The sequence below is a fragment of the Pelobates fuscus genome, chromosome 9, assembly GCF_036172605.1.
Source record: "Pelobates fuscus isolate aPelFus1 chromosome 9, aPelFus1.pri, whole genome shotgun sequence".
Taxonomy (NCBI): Eukaryota; Metazoa; Chordata; class Amphibia; order Anura; family Pelobatidae; genus Pelobates; species Pelobates fuscus.
Window position 1 is genome coordinate 111,407,483 of NC_086325.1, and position 18,473 is coordinate 111,425,955.

The window sequence follows — 18,473 nt, forward strand, 5'->3', positions numbered from 1 at the left end:
TTAGTGGGGTCAAATGCTATTTTCTTATATGTGGACGTGTCGGATAGTTGCCTGAGAATTTCCATACGGTAGGAGCCGTAGTTCTGTATGACAATCGCTCCGCCTTTGTCGGCGGGTCTGATAGTAATGTTTTTGTCGCCGGCAAGGTCCTCAAGTGCCTTGTGTTCCTTCATTGTTAAATTGTGTGAAGCAGACTTAGGGTTCGAAAAAATTTGGTGTACATCATCCTTGACTAAATGAGAAAAACATTTAATAGAAGAATGGGACGTTTTTGGTTCCCATGTGCTTTTTAGGCGGAGATGATTCTTAGACTGTGAATATGAATTTTGTGCTAACGCTTGTAAATTCAGAGTGCGTTCCATCTTATATAAATTTATGTCGGTTTTGAACAAATAGAATTTTGGAGTAGGAACAAAAGTAAGGCCTTTGGACAGGACTTTGATATGTTCAGAGTTGAGGGTCTTAGAGGATAGGTTAAAAATGGGAGTTAAGTCTTCCTGTTCGGAATTCTTGGACGAGTACCGATGTATCTTGCCTCTCTGTCCTCGTCTAGTGACTTTGGGTTTCTTAGATCTTTGCGCCCTCTTGTGTTGAAACCCGGAGGGTCGTTGGAGTGTTGGTCCTGAGGAAAAAAAGCGGTCGTGTGGATTTCCTGGATGGCATCACTGATGTGTCCTGGGCTGCTCCCGCTCCCTCAGTTTCGGATGTGGACTCAGCTGAGCTGGTGTCTATTGACAAAAATTGGGGTTTGCGAACCTTCTGCTTGTATCTGGCAAAATTGGGTTTGCGTCGCTCTCCACATAACCAGTGGTAAACCTGGTGGTGGGTATAATCAAAGTTGACTCGTTCCAGTTTTTGTTTTTTAAATCTGATTAAATCATTCCTGTATCTCGTGATCTCATCTTGTAATTTAACCATGTACTGGTTCCGAACAGGAAGACTTAACTCCCATTTTTAACCTATCCTCTAAGACCCTCAACTCTGAACATATCAAAGTCCTGTCCAAAGGCCTTACTTTTGTTCCTACTCCAAAATTTGATGTGTTCAAAACCGACATAGATTTATATAAGATGGAACGCACTCTGAATTTACAAGCGTTAGCACAAAATTCATATTCACAGTCTAAGAATCATCTCCGCCTAAAAAGCACATGGGAACCAAAAACGTCCCATTCTTCTATTAAATGTTTTTCTCATTTAGTCAAGGATGATGTACACCAAATTTTTTCGAACCCTAAGTCTGCTTCACACAATTTAACAATGAAGGAACACAAGGCACTTGAGGACCTTGCCGGCGACAAAAACATTACTATCAGACCCGCCGACAAAGGCGGAGCGATTGTCATACAGAACTACGGCTCCTACCGTATGGAAATTCTCAGGCAACTATCCGACACGTCCACATATAAGAAAATAGCATTTGACCCCACTAAGACCATCACACAAAAATTACAAGCATTGGTCGACAGGGGCGTCATGGCTGGCTGGCTAGACGATCAAACTGCTAATTACCTAATCGATCTACACCCCAAAATTCCTTTACTGTACACCTTACCGAAGGTACATAAGGATGCTCAAAATCCCCCTGGACGCCCCATCGTCTCCGCCAAACGTGGCATATTGGAACCCTTGGCCAAATTTATTGACCATCATTGCAAATCACCTACGTTAGCAATACCTACGTGCCTCAAGGACACACAGGACCTCCTTGCCCGTCTCAAACAAGTCATTCTCCCGGAAGGCCCCATCACCTTGGCAACGGTAGATGTGAAAAATCTATATACAATCATACCCCACAGTGATGGGATAGACGCCATGAGACAGGTTCTCATTCAGCACGACCAATATATGGGACCACCAATTGAGTTTCTCCTCGAATGTTTGGACTTCACTCTGAGCAACAATTATTTCCGTTTTGAGAAATCTTTTTATATTCAACAAACTGGAACGGCGATGGGATCGGCCATAGCCCCGAAATACGCCAACAGTTATATGTACGCATATGAACAGAAGTACATCCTATCAAGATTTCAGTCCAATCTCATTCTATATCTTCGATATGTGGACGACATCTTCATGCTGTGGGCGGGTCCTCCTCTATCCTTCGAGACCATGATTCAAGAGCTGAACACGATAAACTCTCCGGTCAGTTTCAGTCATTGCTGTGACATTGAGAGGATACAATTCTTAGACGTAGAAATTTTTCGCTCCAACCAAGCCATTGGATACACCTTATTCAAGAAAAGCTCAGACCGCAACACTGTCCTACATGCAACAAGTTTTCATCCTAGTGCACTCAAGAGATCTCTCCCGATCTCACAGTTCCTCAGAGTTCTGAGGAACAACTCAGACCTGGACAACACCAGGACACAGATCTCCTCGATGCAACAAGCGTTTTTGAAAAGAGGATATTCATATCTAACATTGAAACGCGCATTAGACAGAGCCTGTGAGATCCACAACAAACCTGGTTCACCACCCAGGACGCCGTCTGACAAACCCAGGATCGTTACACTACCCTTGTTATATCACACGGCTAGTGATCAAATTGCCAAGGCTATCCGCAGGAGATGGGACCTATTATCCACCGATCCTACACTGCACTCTGCCTTTGTACATCCCCCCCGCATTGCCTTTAAACGTAATCGGAACCTCAGGGACATTTTGGTCCACAATGACTGCCCTGAACAATACGGGACACTAAAAACGCACAGTAAAACAGGCTGCTTTAAATGCACCAACTGTGTCACGTGTGGCCATATGCTCACAGGTTCTTCGTTTGCCCATCCACACTCAGGGAAACGTTATCCTATTAAACACCACATCACCTGTCTCACCACCCACGTAGTATACTTAATATCGTGTCCCTGTGGACTATACTACGTGGGTAAAACTGACCTCACACTACGAGACAGAATGCGAGGCCACCGTTCAGGCATCATGACGGCCTTTAGGGACAGCAAGACAGACAAAGCGGTGGCCAAGCATTTCTTGGAGATGAACCACCGTTTACCCACGCTCAAATTCACAGCCATTGATCACCTCCCCCCCCTGTCTAGGGGGGGTGATCGTTCTAGGATCCTGCTCCAACGGGAGGCCTATTGGATCAAGACACTGGACACCTTACATCCCAGGGGTCTGAATGAATACGTTTCCCTCCATGCTTTCTTGGATACTCGCTGACTCCTTTTGCATTCTCTTGGAATTTTTTTGAAAAACCTATAAAGGGTCAGGACTATCAATACTTGGACACATCTATTTTGGCCGTCGGCAATATTTTTATTTATTTCTTTATTTTTATTTTTATCTTTATTTGCTTACTATGATGTTTTTTCTTATTATGTTTTTGATCAAGTAGGTCGACCTGTTCATTCTTCTGCTTAATTCCTGCATTATGATGATTTTTACCATTTTAGGCGTTGATATACGCCATCTAGGTACTTTTGGACTTGATCCTGTCTATCTGCATGTAACTATCTGCACATACAGTGCGCTCTGGGCTCTATTCACTCTTTTATCCACATCCACCATTCTCAGTAGACCTCCACCAGATATCCCTATCCTTGTGCCCATCTGATGCACGACCACATGCATGCCACTACTCTATTTCCCTATCTCTTGTACATATTTTCATACATACACACAGGATCTTAGGGTGACTCTTCACCGATTCTCACTTTTATCGTTTTTTTTGTTTCTCTGGTTGGCCACGTTTCATACACACACCCCCTCTTTACACTCTTTGTGCCTACATGACCCATCACCTCTACTCTCATATATCCTAGCATTCCCTATTTTCACCCTCCTGCTCATGCCCTCTGCGACCAACTATCCATAAGTATACTAACTTTGTTCATTATATTGCCATCTATTTCATCTATATACATTATGCAGTTTTTAAGGTCTTTTAGGAGCCCCACTTCATTCAGATAGCACATGTCCAATTCAGCACCTAGTTCCACTGATAAATTTATTCCACTCCCATACTTCTTTAATATCTGTAATTTTCGTAAATGTACACATCACGTCAGTCTGCCCACACTTGGTTTCCCTGGTTACTTAGACACATGATCACGCTTTTTCCTAGTCGCATTTTTTGTGACGTCATCATTCACGGACGGGATCGCCACGGCAGTTTCTGCAATCACCCATTAGCGTTTACACATGGTTTTGGGGCGCACAGCTTTCTCAGGGTAAGTGATTACTTTGTAATTTGTTAGGGTATATAATGGCACGCTTGCACTTTGTTTAATATCTTGATAAAGACCTTAGGGTCGAAACGTCGATTTTCCACATGTAATAAAGTTCTTCAAACAAGTCCTCTGGAGTGCTCTCCTCACTTCCTGTATATATATATATATATATATATATATATATATATATATTAAAAATAAGATGCAAATCGAACATTCCAGACAATAAACAATAGGAAGCTATTTTCTAGGCTTCATAACATATGAGTGTATATTTAGATACAATACCTTCCCCATCTGTGACACTGATTATCCTACACTATATTGGAATCTATTCTGTTATTTTGTTTACATTGCATAACCATCGGACCACACCTCCATTGGAAAAGAGATAAACCCCACATCCTTGGGCAGGGATTATACCAGGCACACAGAAGTAGAGCTCACTGGTAGCTCTATACACTGCATGTGTATCTTGTTCTTTATTTTCAATCAATACTCAACTGCCGCTATTCGCAAACTTATTACCTTATTTGGATTCCACTAACACTTGTACGCCAATGACACCCAGACATATCTCCTCCCCCGACCTCTCCCATGTTGTCCTGCAATGGGTCACTGCTTGCCTTTCATCCATCTCTGACTGGATGTCCTCCCGCTTTTTGAAACTCAATCTCTCTGTAACTGAGCTCCTTGTCTTTCCTCCTCCTAATACTGATCCTCCCTCTTTCGCTCTTCCTTTAAGTTAGTGGTACCTACGTCAGCCCATCCTTGCAAGCGCGCTATCTTGGCATTATACTTGATTCTGTTCTCATCTTTGAGCCTCACATCCAGTCTGTTACCAAATTCTGTAGATTCCACCATAAAAACATTGCCCGCATTCGCCCCTTTCTTACGCAAGATGCTACTAAGGTGCATGTCCATACTCTAGTAATATCTCACATGGATTATTGTAACCCTCTACAAATTGGTCTTCTGTAATGAATGCTGCCACCAGACTGATTTTCCTCTCCAGTTGGTCCTCTCACCCCTTTGTGAGTCTTTATATTGGCTTCCTGTATCCTATAGGAGTCAATTAAAAGTACTAATCCATACCTATAAAGCACTGAACAATTCTAGCCCCTCTTATATCTCTTCTCTGAACTGCCCATAAACAGGACTTCTTGCGAGCGGCTCCCTTCTTTTGGAATAGCCTGCCTACCACCATCAGACTCCCTAGCCTTCAATCATTTAAAAAGTGCCTTAAAACCCATTTCTTTAGGAAAACTTATGGACTCCCAGAGTAACCTCTAACTCACATACCTGTCCCTTCCTCCCTCCTAAAGGGTAGCACTTTAGTCTCTCCTCCAGCTCTGCTTCACCCCACCTTGATTTATGGCTATCTCTAGCCCTATTGTGTTTTATACCCCACCTTCTATAGACTGCAAACTCGTTTGAGCAGGGTCCTCTTCAACCTATTGTTACTGTAAGTTTTTATAATTTTTATAATTGTCTCATTTATTGTTAGATCCCCCCTCTTATAAAATTGTAAAGCGCTACGGAATTTTTTGGCGCTATATAAATGCCAATAATACTCATTATAATAACTTAATACACTATATAGTTTCCCTATGTCTTGTTACATACTTGGCCACACCTGTGGACTTCCCAAGGTGCTGCTCCATTAATTATATGTACGCATCCTACAGGAAAAGATAGACTCTGGTTTGGGTTGTTTCAGCTGCTTTCATCACTACGCTACAAGCGTGAAGTAAGGGACTTGTGCTCAGCATCTCTCTTTAATTGTACCTAAACATATTAGGCACTTAACAGTTATTTTTTAAAAATAAAAAGTTATTTTTAATTAGTTGCACAGGCTGTGTAAAAAACATTGTATGCATAAATGTGAAAAAATAATAGTTTTTCCCATTTTTAGCATTTTATTCACACTCGATATTGTGCTAGGTATAATGAAACGGGGGCAATAAATTAAATGAAAGTCATTTCTGTGCTTTAAAAAAGCAGTACAAGAGAAACCCAAATTATGGTGGCTTAGAACATGAATAATTACCCATGTCCTTAAAAAAATACAATACAATAAAATTAAGTAAGTTAAATAAATACAGATTACACAGAATTTTCTTTTTACTTGGGTTCTCTGTCTGTCCTTAAAATCTTGTAAATAAAATCTGTAGCCATTGCACATGACAAATATGCAAAAAGAGGAATTCAGTTGCAAATACTTTTTCACGGCACTATACAATGTTCTGATTTTCTACAGTAAGCAATATTCTTAGGGATTCACAGACTGGAAAGTGCAAGCCTATGAACACTCATTGCGCAGCGATTTTTATTTAAATAGTTGTACTGTGAAATTTTCTACTGCAAATCCATGTAAACTACTCTTTCATATTGTAGTTTGAATTTCTTTTATAAAGTAACACTCCAAGCACCACAACCACTAAAGAGCGATGTACTGATCATATTAAAAACAATGCCCTTACACGCCTCTAAGTAATCAAATTAAGTAGTCAAACCAGGGTCTGTCAAGCACCAGTGACCTTATGAGAGGGTTTACCTCATTGGAAGACAGCAATCAGATGAAGTTGATGACTGGTAGACCAATGGGTGGGCAATAAAAGGCAGGGTTTAGCTCAGGAGAGGAATGGAAGCTTTTGCCTCTGCATGAAGTAAGGGACTTGTGCTCAGCAGAACCCAGGAAAGAGATCAAACTGTTGTACAGAGCCTTGTAATGGATTTGGTGCTTGGAAGGTTCCTTTAACATTTTACTTGTATCTTGCATTTAGCTACATTGTGTAACATAACACTGCATTTCGTGCAGGCCCTGTTGAGTAACCTGATCTGAACTTGAAGACCTGCCCTTGAGTAGCATGTATTTGACCTAAAATCTCATAAAAGTCATAGAAACAATTCATTGCTGCAGGGCTCCATTATATTATACATGTTTGAAGATAATTTCAGAACTGATGCAGATAAAAAAAAAAAATGACTTGGTTTCTTTAAGGGCGAGCATGTGCATGGAGCTGGATAATGAGTAGAGCAAGACACGAACATCCTATAACACAATGAACCATTATTTCTTCCCCAATAAACTTACCGTAAAGGACAAGGCTTTTTTCTTTTCTTTCATCCTTTGTATAGCATTTCTCACCTGCAAACAAAAGTCAATTAAGTTAGTTATATATAGTAAGTAATACATAGAATAGTTTAAGATAAAGAATAGAGGGCACTGACTTTATGGTGGCAATTAAGTGATCTTTAAATTGTAGACATTTGCGTGGAATCTGGAAGTTAACATTTTACTGAGTTTTTGATTACGCTTCCAGAATGCCTGGCATAAATGTCATTTTGTAGAACACATGACACACAAATTTGTTTACAAATCTACAAATCTACACAGCAAAACAAAAATGGTTAAAACATTATGCAGTACATAAAGCATATCTGTGACCTATTTTAGGTTGAAAGTTTAAAGGGATACTAATGGAAAGCAAAATTATAGGGGTTCCAGCAGATGTGTTTTTTTTTTTTTTCCGATGTTCTACTCATGCCATAGGCTTCTGCACGGTGGTGGAGCTAATGTAGAAAGGCACATGATTTATTTTCCCCACGCATGGTGGATCACCACTTGTCATACAAGTCCCATAATGTTTTGCCAGCTGGGGATCTACTATTTACCCATCCTTGCAGAGATGTGTTTATCACTGAGCAGTGTTTGTGTGTTTGAATGTAAACATGTTTTTGTATGGAGTGCATGTGTGTGAATGTAGTTGTGTGCTTTTTTTTAATGTATTTATTTTTATTTTTGCTGTGCACAGAAATACAAAACATCCTTGCAGTGCCTGAATAGCAATGCAAGTAAAGCAGGATACATGACTGGACATTAGAAATCAGTTAGAGGATTCTGCACATTTTTTAAAATAATAATAAAACAGGCATGGCATACATGAATAAACAGTTGAAAACTAAACAAAATAAATATGCATGGGTAAACTGTGATTTAATGATCAAGCTAGGTAGACATGAGTAGATGACATAAGAATACCACCCCAGATATGTCAGGTGTATAATTGAAACGTGCAATTCGTCACACAAGAGAAGATTGGGCATCTGATCATAGCGAACATGTGCATAAAGTAACAGCAATCTTGGTGCATTAGGGCATTGTAGGCTATAGGGAAACATGCAACAAGTGGCTTAGCTGAGCGTTCACCCTATTCCCATTGTGGGTATGACACAGCCCCATCTGAGATTGCCAGTCCACAGGCCCAGTGCAATATATAAGGAGGCCAAATATTTCTGAAGGTAAGGTAGTTCAGAGGTTGTGCAACATGCCACAGTCCCTGGCACGCCTCAACCAGCCTGGGCAACCCACATCCCAGCTTAAATATGCTCAGTTTCGGCAGACGACTGTGCGCCTTCCTTCTTCAGTGTTGCTATTTGAAACCATAGTGTGTTGTGTGTAGCATTTTCTTTCATATTCAGATGTGTATTTGTGTGTAGTGTTGTTGTTTGAATGCTGATATATATGCACATATACTATGCTACACAAACTGATATACAAACACACTGAAAGACATACAGATACACAGATATAAACACTGGCACACATATAGATACACAGACTTAGAGATACAAATTCTGACACACATACAGATACACAGAAACACAGATGCAAACACTGACAGACAATAAAGGTACACAGGTAGTGATGTCGCGAACATGAAATTTTTCGTTCGCGAATGGCGAACGCGAACTTCCGCAAATGTTCACGAACAGGCAAACCCGGCGAACCGCCATAGACTTCAATAGGCAGGCAAATTCTAAAACCCACAGGGACTCTTTCTGGCCACAATAGTGATGGAAAAGTTGTTTCAAGGGGACTAACACCTGGACTGTGGCATGCCGGAGGGGGATCCATGGCAAAACTCCCATGGAAAATTACATAGTTGATGCAGAGTCTGGTTTTAATCCATAAAGGGCATAAATCACCTAACATTCCTAAATTGTTTGGAATAACGTGCTTTAAAACATCAGGTATGATGTTGTATCGATCAGGTAGTGTAAGGGTTACGCCCGCTTCACAGTGACAGACCAAACTCCCAGTTTAACGCACCGCAAACAGTCCATTTGCACAACCGCAAACTCCCCATTTGCACAAGGTTGGATACCAAGCTAGCCATGTCCCGTTCCTTGTCCTCACTGATGTCATTAAAGGTCTCTTCCTCCACCCAACCACGTACAACACCAAGGGTCCCCGAAAGGTGACAACAAGCCCCCTGTATTTTTTTTAAAATGTACACTACTGTTACACCAGATAATGTATAATAAACACAGGTTACTGGCTATGGGGGGGGGGGGGTAATGTATAATAAACACAGGTTACTGGCTATGGGAGGGATAATGTATAATAAACACAGGTTACTGGCTATGGGAGGATAATGTATAATAAACACAGGTTACTGGCTATGGGAGGGATAATGTATAAAGAACACAGGTTACTGGCTATGGGGGATAATGTATAATAAACACAGATTACTGGCTATGGGGGATAATGTTTAATAAACACAGGTTACTGGCTATGGGGAGGATAATGTATAATAAACACAGGTTACTGGCTATGGGGAGGATAATGTATAATAAACACAGGTTACTGGCTATGGGAGGATAATGTATAATACACACAGGTTACTGGCTATGGGGGATAATGTATAATAAACACAGGTTACTGGCTATGGGGGATAATGTATAATAAACACAGGTTACTGGCTATGGAGGATAATGTATAATAAACACAAAAAAAAAAGAATGCAGCTTCAGAATTAATCTAAATTGTATGCTGTCTAGGAGGTGGGAGGGTCTGGGAGGGAGGGTCTGCTGCTGATTGGCTGGAATGTGTCTGCTGACTGTGAGGTACAGGTTAAAAGTTTACTCAATGATGACAAATAGGGGGCAGACCGAACATCACATATGTTCGCCGTCCGTGGCGAACGCGAACATGCGATGTTCGCCAGGAACTATTCGCCAGCGAGCCGTTTGGGACATCACTATGCACAGGCACACAGATACACATACTGACACACAGATACATATCCACAGACACACAGATACAAATAATGATACACATACATAGGCACACAAATACAAATACTGATACACATACAGATGCACAGACACAGAGATACACACTGACAGACCTGCAAAAACACAGATATACATACAGATGATACACATACAGATGCACAGACACAGATATACACACTGACACACCTGCAAAAACACAGATATACAAACTGGCACACATGCAGATGCAAACACATAAATACAAACACCAACATACATGTAGATACACATCCAAAGAGGCACACAATGACAAAAAAACAAACTTGACACACAGGCTGGTTATTTTTTAGCCACCCTCATTTTTCCTACCTTTTGGATGCAGGAGGTTGGCTTCTGCTGGCCTGGGTTGTTGGAAGTCAAAGTCTAGCTTTCCCGGTTCTCTTCCCCCACCTCGTCCTCTCCCTCCTGCGTAATATCGCCAACCAATATGGTCGTCACAATTGTATTGCTTAACAGGGGCCCGCAGCCCCTTAAGAGCACGACCAGGCCCCATGTTGTTTTGGCCATCTGAGAGGAAGTAATCACTTCCTCCTACTTCAGAGGCGCTACCGCACGGTGGGAAGGGAGGAGGAGGCTGGAGAGGGCAAACCGGACAGGCAACAGCAACGATGGCAGAGGAGAGGCTGGAGTGGAGTGAGCTTCTACATGTTCACTCCCATCAGCATCAGTCAACACTACCAGGACCACAAGCAAGCCACCCTTCTGGACACACAAGGTAAGCTAAATGGAGGGTGGCTCTGATGTATGTACGAGTGTGTGTATCTGTGTCACTGTGTGTATTTGAGTGTGTGTGTTTGTCAGTGTATCTGTGTGTCAAGGTATGTGTCACTGTGTGTATCTGAGTGTGTATGTGCCAGTGTGTGTGTGTATCTGTGTGCCAAGGTGTGTGTATCAGTGTGTTTGTATATGCCAGTGTGTATCTGTGTGTGTATGCCAGCATGTGTGTATCAGTGTGTTTGTATATGTAACTGTGTGTATTTGAGTATGTGACAAGGTGTGTGTGTGTGTGTGTATGTCAGTATGTGTGTACCAATGTGTTTGTATGTGCCAGTGTTTGTATCTGAGTGTGTTTGTGTGTATCTGTGCGTGTTTATGTCCGTATGTGTGTATCAGTGTGCTTGTATGTGCCAGTGTGTGTGTGGGTATCTGTATGTCAATGTGTGTTTGTGTCACTGTGTGTATCTGAGTGTGTGTGTATCTGTGAGTCAAGGTGTGTGTATCAGTACCTTTGTATGTGCCAGTGTGTGTATCTGAGTGTGTGTATGTGTAAAGGTGTGTGTGTGTGTGTGTATGTGCCAGTGTGTGTGTATATGTCAGTATGTGTGTATCGGTGTGTCAAGGTCTATGCATGTGTAAAGGTGTACATCTTTGTGTATGTGTCAGTGTGTATATGAATGTGTGTGTGTTTATATGTGTGTATTCGTGTCTTTGTGTTAATGTGTCAGTGTATCTGTGTAAGTATGTATGCATGTATGTACGTACGTGTCAGTATATGTGCATACATCCCAGCAAACACCAACACAACATATACACCCCTGCAAACACAAACATTATATACAAAAATACCCCTGAAATCAAATGCCAAATTTATATACGAACACTCAAACATACCCCTTACTCAAATACCAATACTACATACATATGTACATCTGCATTTAAAAGCAAACACTACATCCAAACACACGACTGCACGCAAATGCAAACAGTATATACAAACACCAACTGTACACACAAAAGCAAACCTGCTGCTAAGTACTACTATCTGCTTACTCTCTGCACTATGGCGCACATTTGTGGGGGGTTTTCCAATGTGTTGGTACATTATGTCAAAGGGTTCCACAGGTAAAATTAATTGGGAGCCCCTGCTGTAGAGGAATTAATTTCTCTGCCAGAAGCCATTTGTCACTGACTTGACTGTAAAGTTGCTTAAAATGTAAGCTTACCTTCTGCTTTCAAATAGTACAGGAGTTTTCATTGGGTGATAGCATTCTTTCAGTCAGGGAGAGGAAGGAGTGAATGGACTCTATTCCACTGCCAGCATTACATTAGCAGTCGAGAGATTGATAAAGATTGCTATAGCAGTTTTAAATAACTTTAAGAAATATATGATTTAACAGTATTTTTTTTTTGTGTGGCCAGTGTGCTCAAATTCCAACATTCTTTTTACATCCTGTTGCTATTTTTTAGTAAATTGCACTGCTAGTAAATACTTCTTGATGCATATAAATACCTACAAGCTAATATTTGAGCATTATTTAGCTATACATTTTTGTCACAACTACCGTATGTAAGAAAAATTGCATTTTTACTTACATACTAAGAATTCAGAGCACGTGTGAAATATTGAATGATATACTGTCTAAAGCTATTTCAAATATTTTCCCAATACATTTTTATACAGGATGAATAAGTGAAAAAATATATGTAACCATACAAATTTAATTTTTTTTTTAAAGTTTTAAGTTTGTCTGCAAATCAATCTATACATAAAAATTCTGTGTTATGATTCGTTTATATTCTAGAAATGCATCCCTTGCTTCAAATAAATATGCAAGTATTTTTTCAATCAAAGGTGCTCGGAAGTGAAGGGATTAAATGTTTTACACTATCTGAGCCCCTTGTGTTCTTCTCTTTTTCAGATCACTGCTCATGTTGAGTTTATTAGAATCTGGACATTTACATTTTCCTCCATTATAGTTCTCATGGACATTATACCAAAGACCATTATAAAAAATACTTTTTTTTAAAATAAATGTATGTAAATATTTTAACAGTAGTACAATTAATAAGATAGCATGTAAACATATATATATCCACCCAGGCACAAAGGTTTGGTTTGACATACTCCATCCCATCTAATAATAAAGAACTTGGCAAAACGCTAGAACAAATTAAGGTTCTATATGCACTACACATCATTTTGTTAAAAATAAAAAGTCAATAATACATTACCTCACTGTTGTAAATGGCATATACCAGGAATATGTACAAACCCTGCAAAAGGCAAAACAAATTATGTTACACAACCAGGCGTTATTCTCTTGAGAGAGAACCAGCAATAACGTTAATAAAGATGTTACTGAGAGGGGAAAAACTTGCCACCTGTTATAAAATAGTGACAAATGTATCCAATTCAAGTATCACCAGTTACAAATGGAAAATTAACTTTTAAAACTTATGAAGAATCTGTCACAATACTATATTATTGTGTATTTTTGTGTTTTGTTTTTTTATGTGTTTATAAATAGGCTCTTGTGTATGCATAGAACAATATGCTGAATTTGTGTCAACATACATGTATATTCCTGTTTTTAGAATATGTGAACCAGTGTATGTGTGTATTTTCTCAAGGCAAGTATATATGTGTGTATTTATTGAAATGCATATTTCGATGACTGTAGGTAGATGTACATGCAGGAATTTAATATCTGTATGTGACATGTCACTGCATATAAAGAATCTGTAGTTGCATAGATATAATGGCATTTATGTAATCTGTAAATGCATACAAGTACGCACTTTGCAAATGCATACTGCTGTAGTTTGTGACTGTATGTCACATGGCTAATTAAAGCACCATGACCACTTCACTGATTTGCAGTAGTCTTTATTTGCAGTATTTCAGTTTGAAATTTACCATGTTTAGAGACAATGCATTTGCTCCCAGAGATATGACTCCATCTCCAGCAGAGTCATTGGCTGTTCCAGGCAGGCTAATGGTAATTCTATGAATATTGGGGGTCTGTTATCAGCATGCCAGCGAAAGACAACGAATGGTGTCACAGTTCTCCGTTACACACATACTGCCTGACAAATTTCTCCTTGCAGTGCTGGGGAATGACATCACCAGACTAGGATAGGGCTGCAGGGAGAACTTGACCCGATCATGCCATTCTTCCTTGTTTATTTATTTTTATTTTTTTAACAGTGAGGCATGTCACACCATGTCAGCTAGTTTTATGAAAACAACCTTTTTGTTTGGAGTAATTATTTAAGCACAATTTTGTACACAGGGCTCAAAACATATTTAGGTATTTTCTTGGTAATTAGTGGTGAGAGTTTACACAATATAAATCCCCACGATTTGATACAGATAGGAAAATTACTGTTGTCCATGAATATGGTTGTACACCTTTGACACAGAAATTCAGAGAAATCAAAACTATCCCAGAATTCCAAACTTGACATGTAAATGTCACATAGATACCCAGTCTCTATTAAAATATGTGAGGGTCCTGGCACAGGTCCACCCATGGTCATTGGGTTAAGTCTGTAAATTGATTAACAGTGGGTGGGTGGGCAGATCACTGTCTACTCCCTTGCCACCACCTATTCCATAAAAATGTGGGGACATCCTTGTGTTTGCTTATCCTATCCCATGGTCAACAGGTATGAAGAATAATTAAAATATATTTCCCTTACAGTTCCCACCCATAGGTGACCAGTAGAGGCTATAAATATAAAAACGTAATATCCTCCCAAGCCCCCACCCATTTCTTTCTACAGGAAAGAAAGGTACATGTCACTTGTTAATTATTTTTATAATGCATTTCAAAAGGTGACAAAGTAGTTTTCAGTTAGCTAATTATTTAATTTCAGGCCTTTATATCACTATATATTTATCCCTCCAGCTGTCTGCATTTTATATCTACAGATTTCTTTGATACAGCTCATCTCCACACTCTAAATGGAAGTCTTAGCAACTGATTAATGTGATGGTTAAATGGCAGCTAGTCACTGTCAATTATGAAATGTATGGAACAGGTCATATTCAATGGACAGGAACATGTTTATACAATGCCATTCAATTATTCTTAGTAAGGCATGCTACTTTTGACTTTATGGTGTATTAGAAAAGAAAGCTAATGAAGCACTTCAATTTTGGAATAACATTTTGTAATGGTAATGGTATTTAAAAGGTTGCTATAAATATTTATACAGTAGATAACATTAGACAAAGCTAAACATTTGACAACATTGTTGATTGACATACAAATGCAGAATTAATGTAAACAGAAAAAAAATAGCTACATTTATAATCTATGTTCATATATAATAGAGGATAGTGCAGCACCTATCATTGATCCCCAATGTTAGCATATTGGATGCATCACCAAGGGGAAAATAGGATTTAGATGAATTATAGGAAGCTCATTAGTAGGTTGTTCTTTTTAGAATATCTAACGTGTTTTTGTAATACTTAATTTTTAGCAGCAATAAATTGATGGTTCAAAATTTCTGCTATGCTATACAACTTTTTATTTAATCCGTCTCATCCAGATCTTAATGGTGAAGTCTTTTGACCTACACCCCTAAGGTCCCAATACAGGGACATTCTATACCACAGCCATTATGCTATTTGCTTAGATTATAGCACATTATGCTGTCTGCGCTTTATTCATTTCTATATGTTTTTTATTGCCAGAGATTTCCTAAAAACTGCTGCACCCCGATATTCCAAAACTCCAACTAAAAATAGTTTCAATCATGAAAATAACATGAATTCTACTATTGGGAAAATTGACAGAAACTGTCAGACAGCTGCTATAAACATGTCTAGGTTGCTTTATTCATGTGTTCCATGAATGAGATTGTAACATGGTCATGTAGGTCTGCTCTAAAAAGTGGTCTAAATTACTAATTGTGGAGCAATCACCATAAAAAACTAGTGGAACCAGCAAACTTCTATTGGTGACCTTTCCCTTTCTATATTTTAAACCACATTTTAGAACAGAACACTCTGATGAATCCCTCCCAATATTTGTGAAATATAATTAACTGGTCAAATCCATCCTATTCCAATATTGAGCCTGTTAGCCATCATGTGTATATTTATATTTTTTTATTTTTTGAATTCTTTATTTTTGTTGTGCAGGGTGTTACATGGTAGCGACATACGCCACATCAGCGTGTTAAGAGATGCACTGGAGTTTGACAGTGGCATGAGGAATTGCACATTTTTTGTATTTTTTTTTTATAAATTCTTTATTTTCAGAGTTTTAAGTCTTTCAGACGTATGTGAGGGATACAGAATGTAAAAGAGGGGTGGGGTACAAATATGAGTCTTTCAATACAATGAATCAATCAATATTTCTCAGGAATGAGGTCACATAGGCTGGTTTATCGTTACTTTAAATGCCAATTGTTGCGGCCAGTCGTCATACCCGTTCCCACAGATATGGGTCGGTAGGTGTTCTAGGTAGTAGAGTTTCAGTTTTGACAGCCCTATGCGGCCTTGTGGTGTGTATTTCCAGAGGGGTACTGAGATGGGTTAGGTTTGTGGAGGGGGGGGGGGGGGGTGAGGTACATCTCTATGATTCAAATGAGATCTTAGTGTTCTTATAGGAACTATGCTCGTGCGTCGTTGTTAGAAGTTAGGCCATGTCGAGCGGGGAGTGGGTCGCACGTGCTAGTGTGCGCCATTGGTGGTCAGTGGTCCAGGGATGTATTTTGGAGGATGTGGGCCTGATGATTAGAGCCGGGGGGAGGGGGTATGGGGGTGTGGGTTCCCTGTGGGGTCCCCTTGGTGGGTGGGTGAAGTTGTTGGGGTCGCGTTGTTGTAGTGTGGTTAAGTGCGATTGTGCGGGTAGAAGACTGAGGTGTATTCAAGGTCATTTTATCTATTCCCCGGGTAGGTTCCGTGTCATGGGCCCACCCTAGTTGAGTGATTCAGGGTTGAGGGATAGTCCAAGTTAGGGTGGCAAAGTGGGTGGAGACCTCTGGGAAGTGGTCTGAGGTGATCTAGTGGGTGTGTGCGGGGTGGTGAGAGGTTTGGGAATTAGGGTAGGTCCGGGCAGTGGTCTTCGAAGCAGGTAGTGGGAGTGGGGTGTTGGAGTGGCCGGCCTTTATGGGCAGGGATGAGTCAGCCTATATATGACCCAGGGGTCCCAAACTTTGTTGTGGTGGTGGGTTGTGTCATGGAGTAAGGCTGAGAGCTTGTCCATTTCCCTGGCTTCCTCTATTTTTTTGAGTGCAGTGTCTAGGGTGGGTATGTTTTTGTTGCCCCATTGTTCGGCTATAGTGCGCCTCGTGGCCAGAGCTATTTTGGCAAGCAGTTTATTCTGTGACCTAAATAGGGGGGCGTGGGGTTTAGATAATAACCAGATCCACGGGTCGAGAGGGATCTTTGTATGTAGGAGGGCTGATGCCAGGTCCGCTACCCCCACCCAGATCTGCGCTATGCGTGGGCAGTGCCACCAAGCATGGATATAGGTACCCTGTGCTCCGCATCCCTTCCAACATTCGTCTGTAGTCGAGCATTTCATTTGCTTCATCCGCAGGGGTGTCAGGTACCAACGGAATAGTGTTTTGTAGGCCTGTTCCCTATGGCTGACGCAAATGGTAAGGGATGCTGTCGCTTCCCAGATATCAGACCAGTCCGAAGGGTCGCTGGGGGGGCCAATGTCCCTTTCCCATGTTTTGGTGTAAGCTAGTGCATCTGCTGAGGAGGAGGAGTTAAGTTGGGTGTAAATAGAGGAGATTTGCCCTTTGCGTATCGGGGTGTGTATGCATTCTCGTTCGAATAGGGTCAGGGTAGCGGTTGCCGTGGCGGAGTGTTGGGGATTCTGTAGGAAGCTACGGATCTGGAGAAATCTGAAGTGGTCTGAGGTGTTTAGCGGTGTGTTTCTGGGTAGGTCCGGGAAGTGGAGCATCTGGTTGGATCGGAAGAAGTGGAAGAAGCGGTAGAGTTCATTGTCTTCAAAATGTGCAAAATCTCGAGGGGTCATTCCTGGAGGGAACTGTTTGTTTCTTAAGAGTGGGGTCAAGGGGGAGGGGGAGTTGACAAGGCGGGAGTGCTGTATAATTTTGTCCCATATCTGGAATGAGGTGCGTAGGGCTGGGGGTGTTTGTGGAGTGGCGGGTCTGGAGTGTTTGGGTACCCAAAAGAGAAGTGAGGGGTGATCACCTCCCATGAGGTCGTGCTCGAGGTCTACCCACAGTTTAAGACCTGGGGGTGCGTGTAGTTTTTGTATTTGTGATATTTGTGCAGCTTGGAAGTAAGTTAAGAAATTGGGGAGTCCCAGACCCCCAGTTTTCGTGGTTTTATACATCGTGGTTCTTTTTATCCTGGGTCGCTTGTTAGACCAAATGAAGTTGTCTATTTTGGTTTGGAGAGTCTTGAAGTCGCTCCGGGATATCGGGATGGGTAAGGTTTGGA

The 18,473-nt window shown here is 40.7% G+C and overlaps 1 protein-coding gene across 1 annotated transcript in view; it reads right to left on the reverse strand.

Moving 5' to 3' along the window:
- The window catches only part of ADGRD2 (adhesion G protein-coupled receptor D2), a 642,889-nt gene that overhangs the window by 144,801 nt on the left and 479,615 nt on the right, over positions 1-18,473 (reverse strand). The window contains exons 21-22 of the mRNA XM_063432309.1: positions 13,268-13,309; positions 7,290-7,343 (exon numbers count right to left, since the gene is read on the reverse strand). Of these exons, the coding sequence (XP_063288379.1) occupies positions 7,290-7,343; positions 13,268-13,309 (96 nt within the window). The remainder of the gene's footprint in view (positions 1-7,289; positions 7,344-13,267; positions 13,310-18,473) is intronic.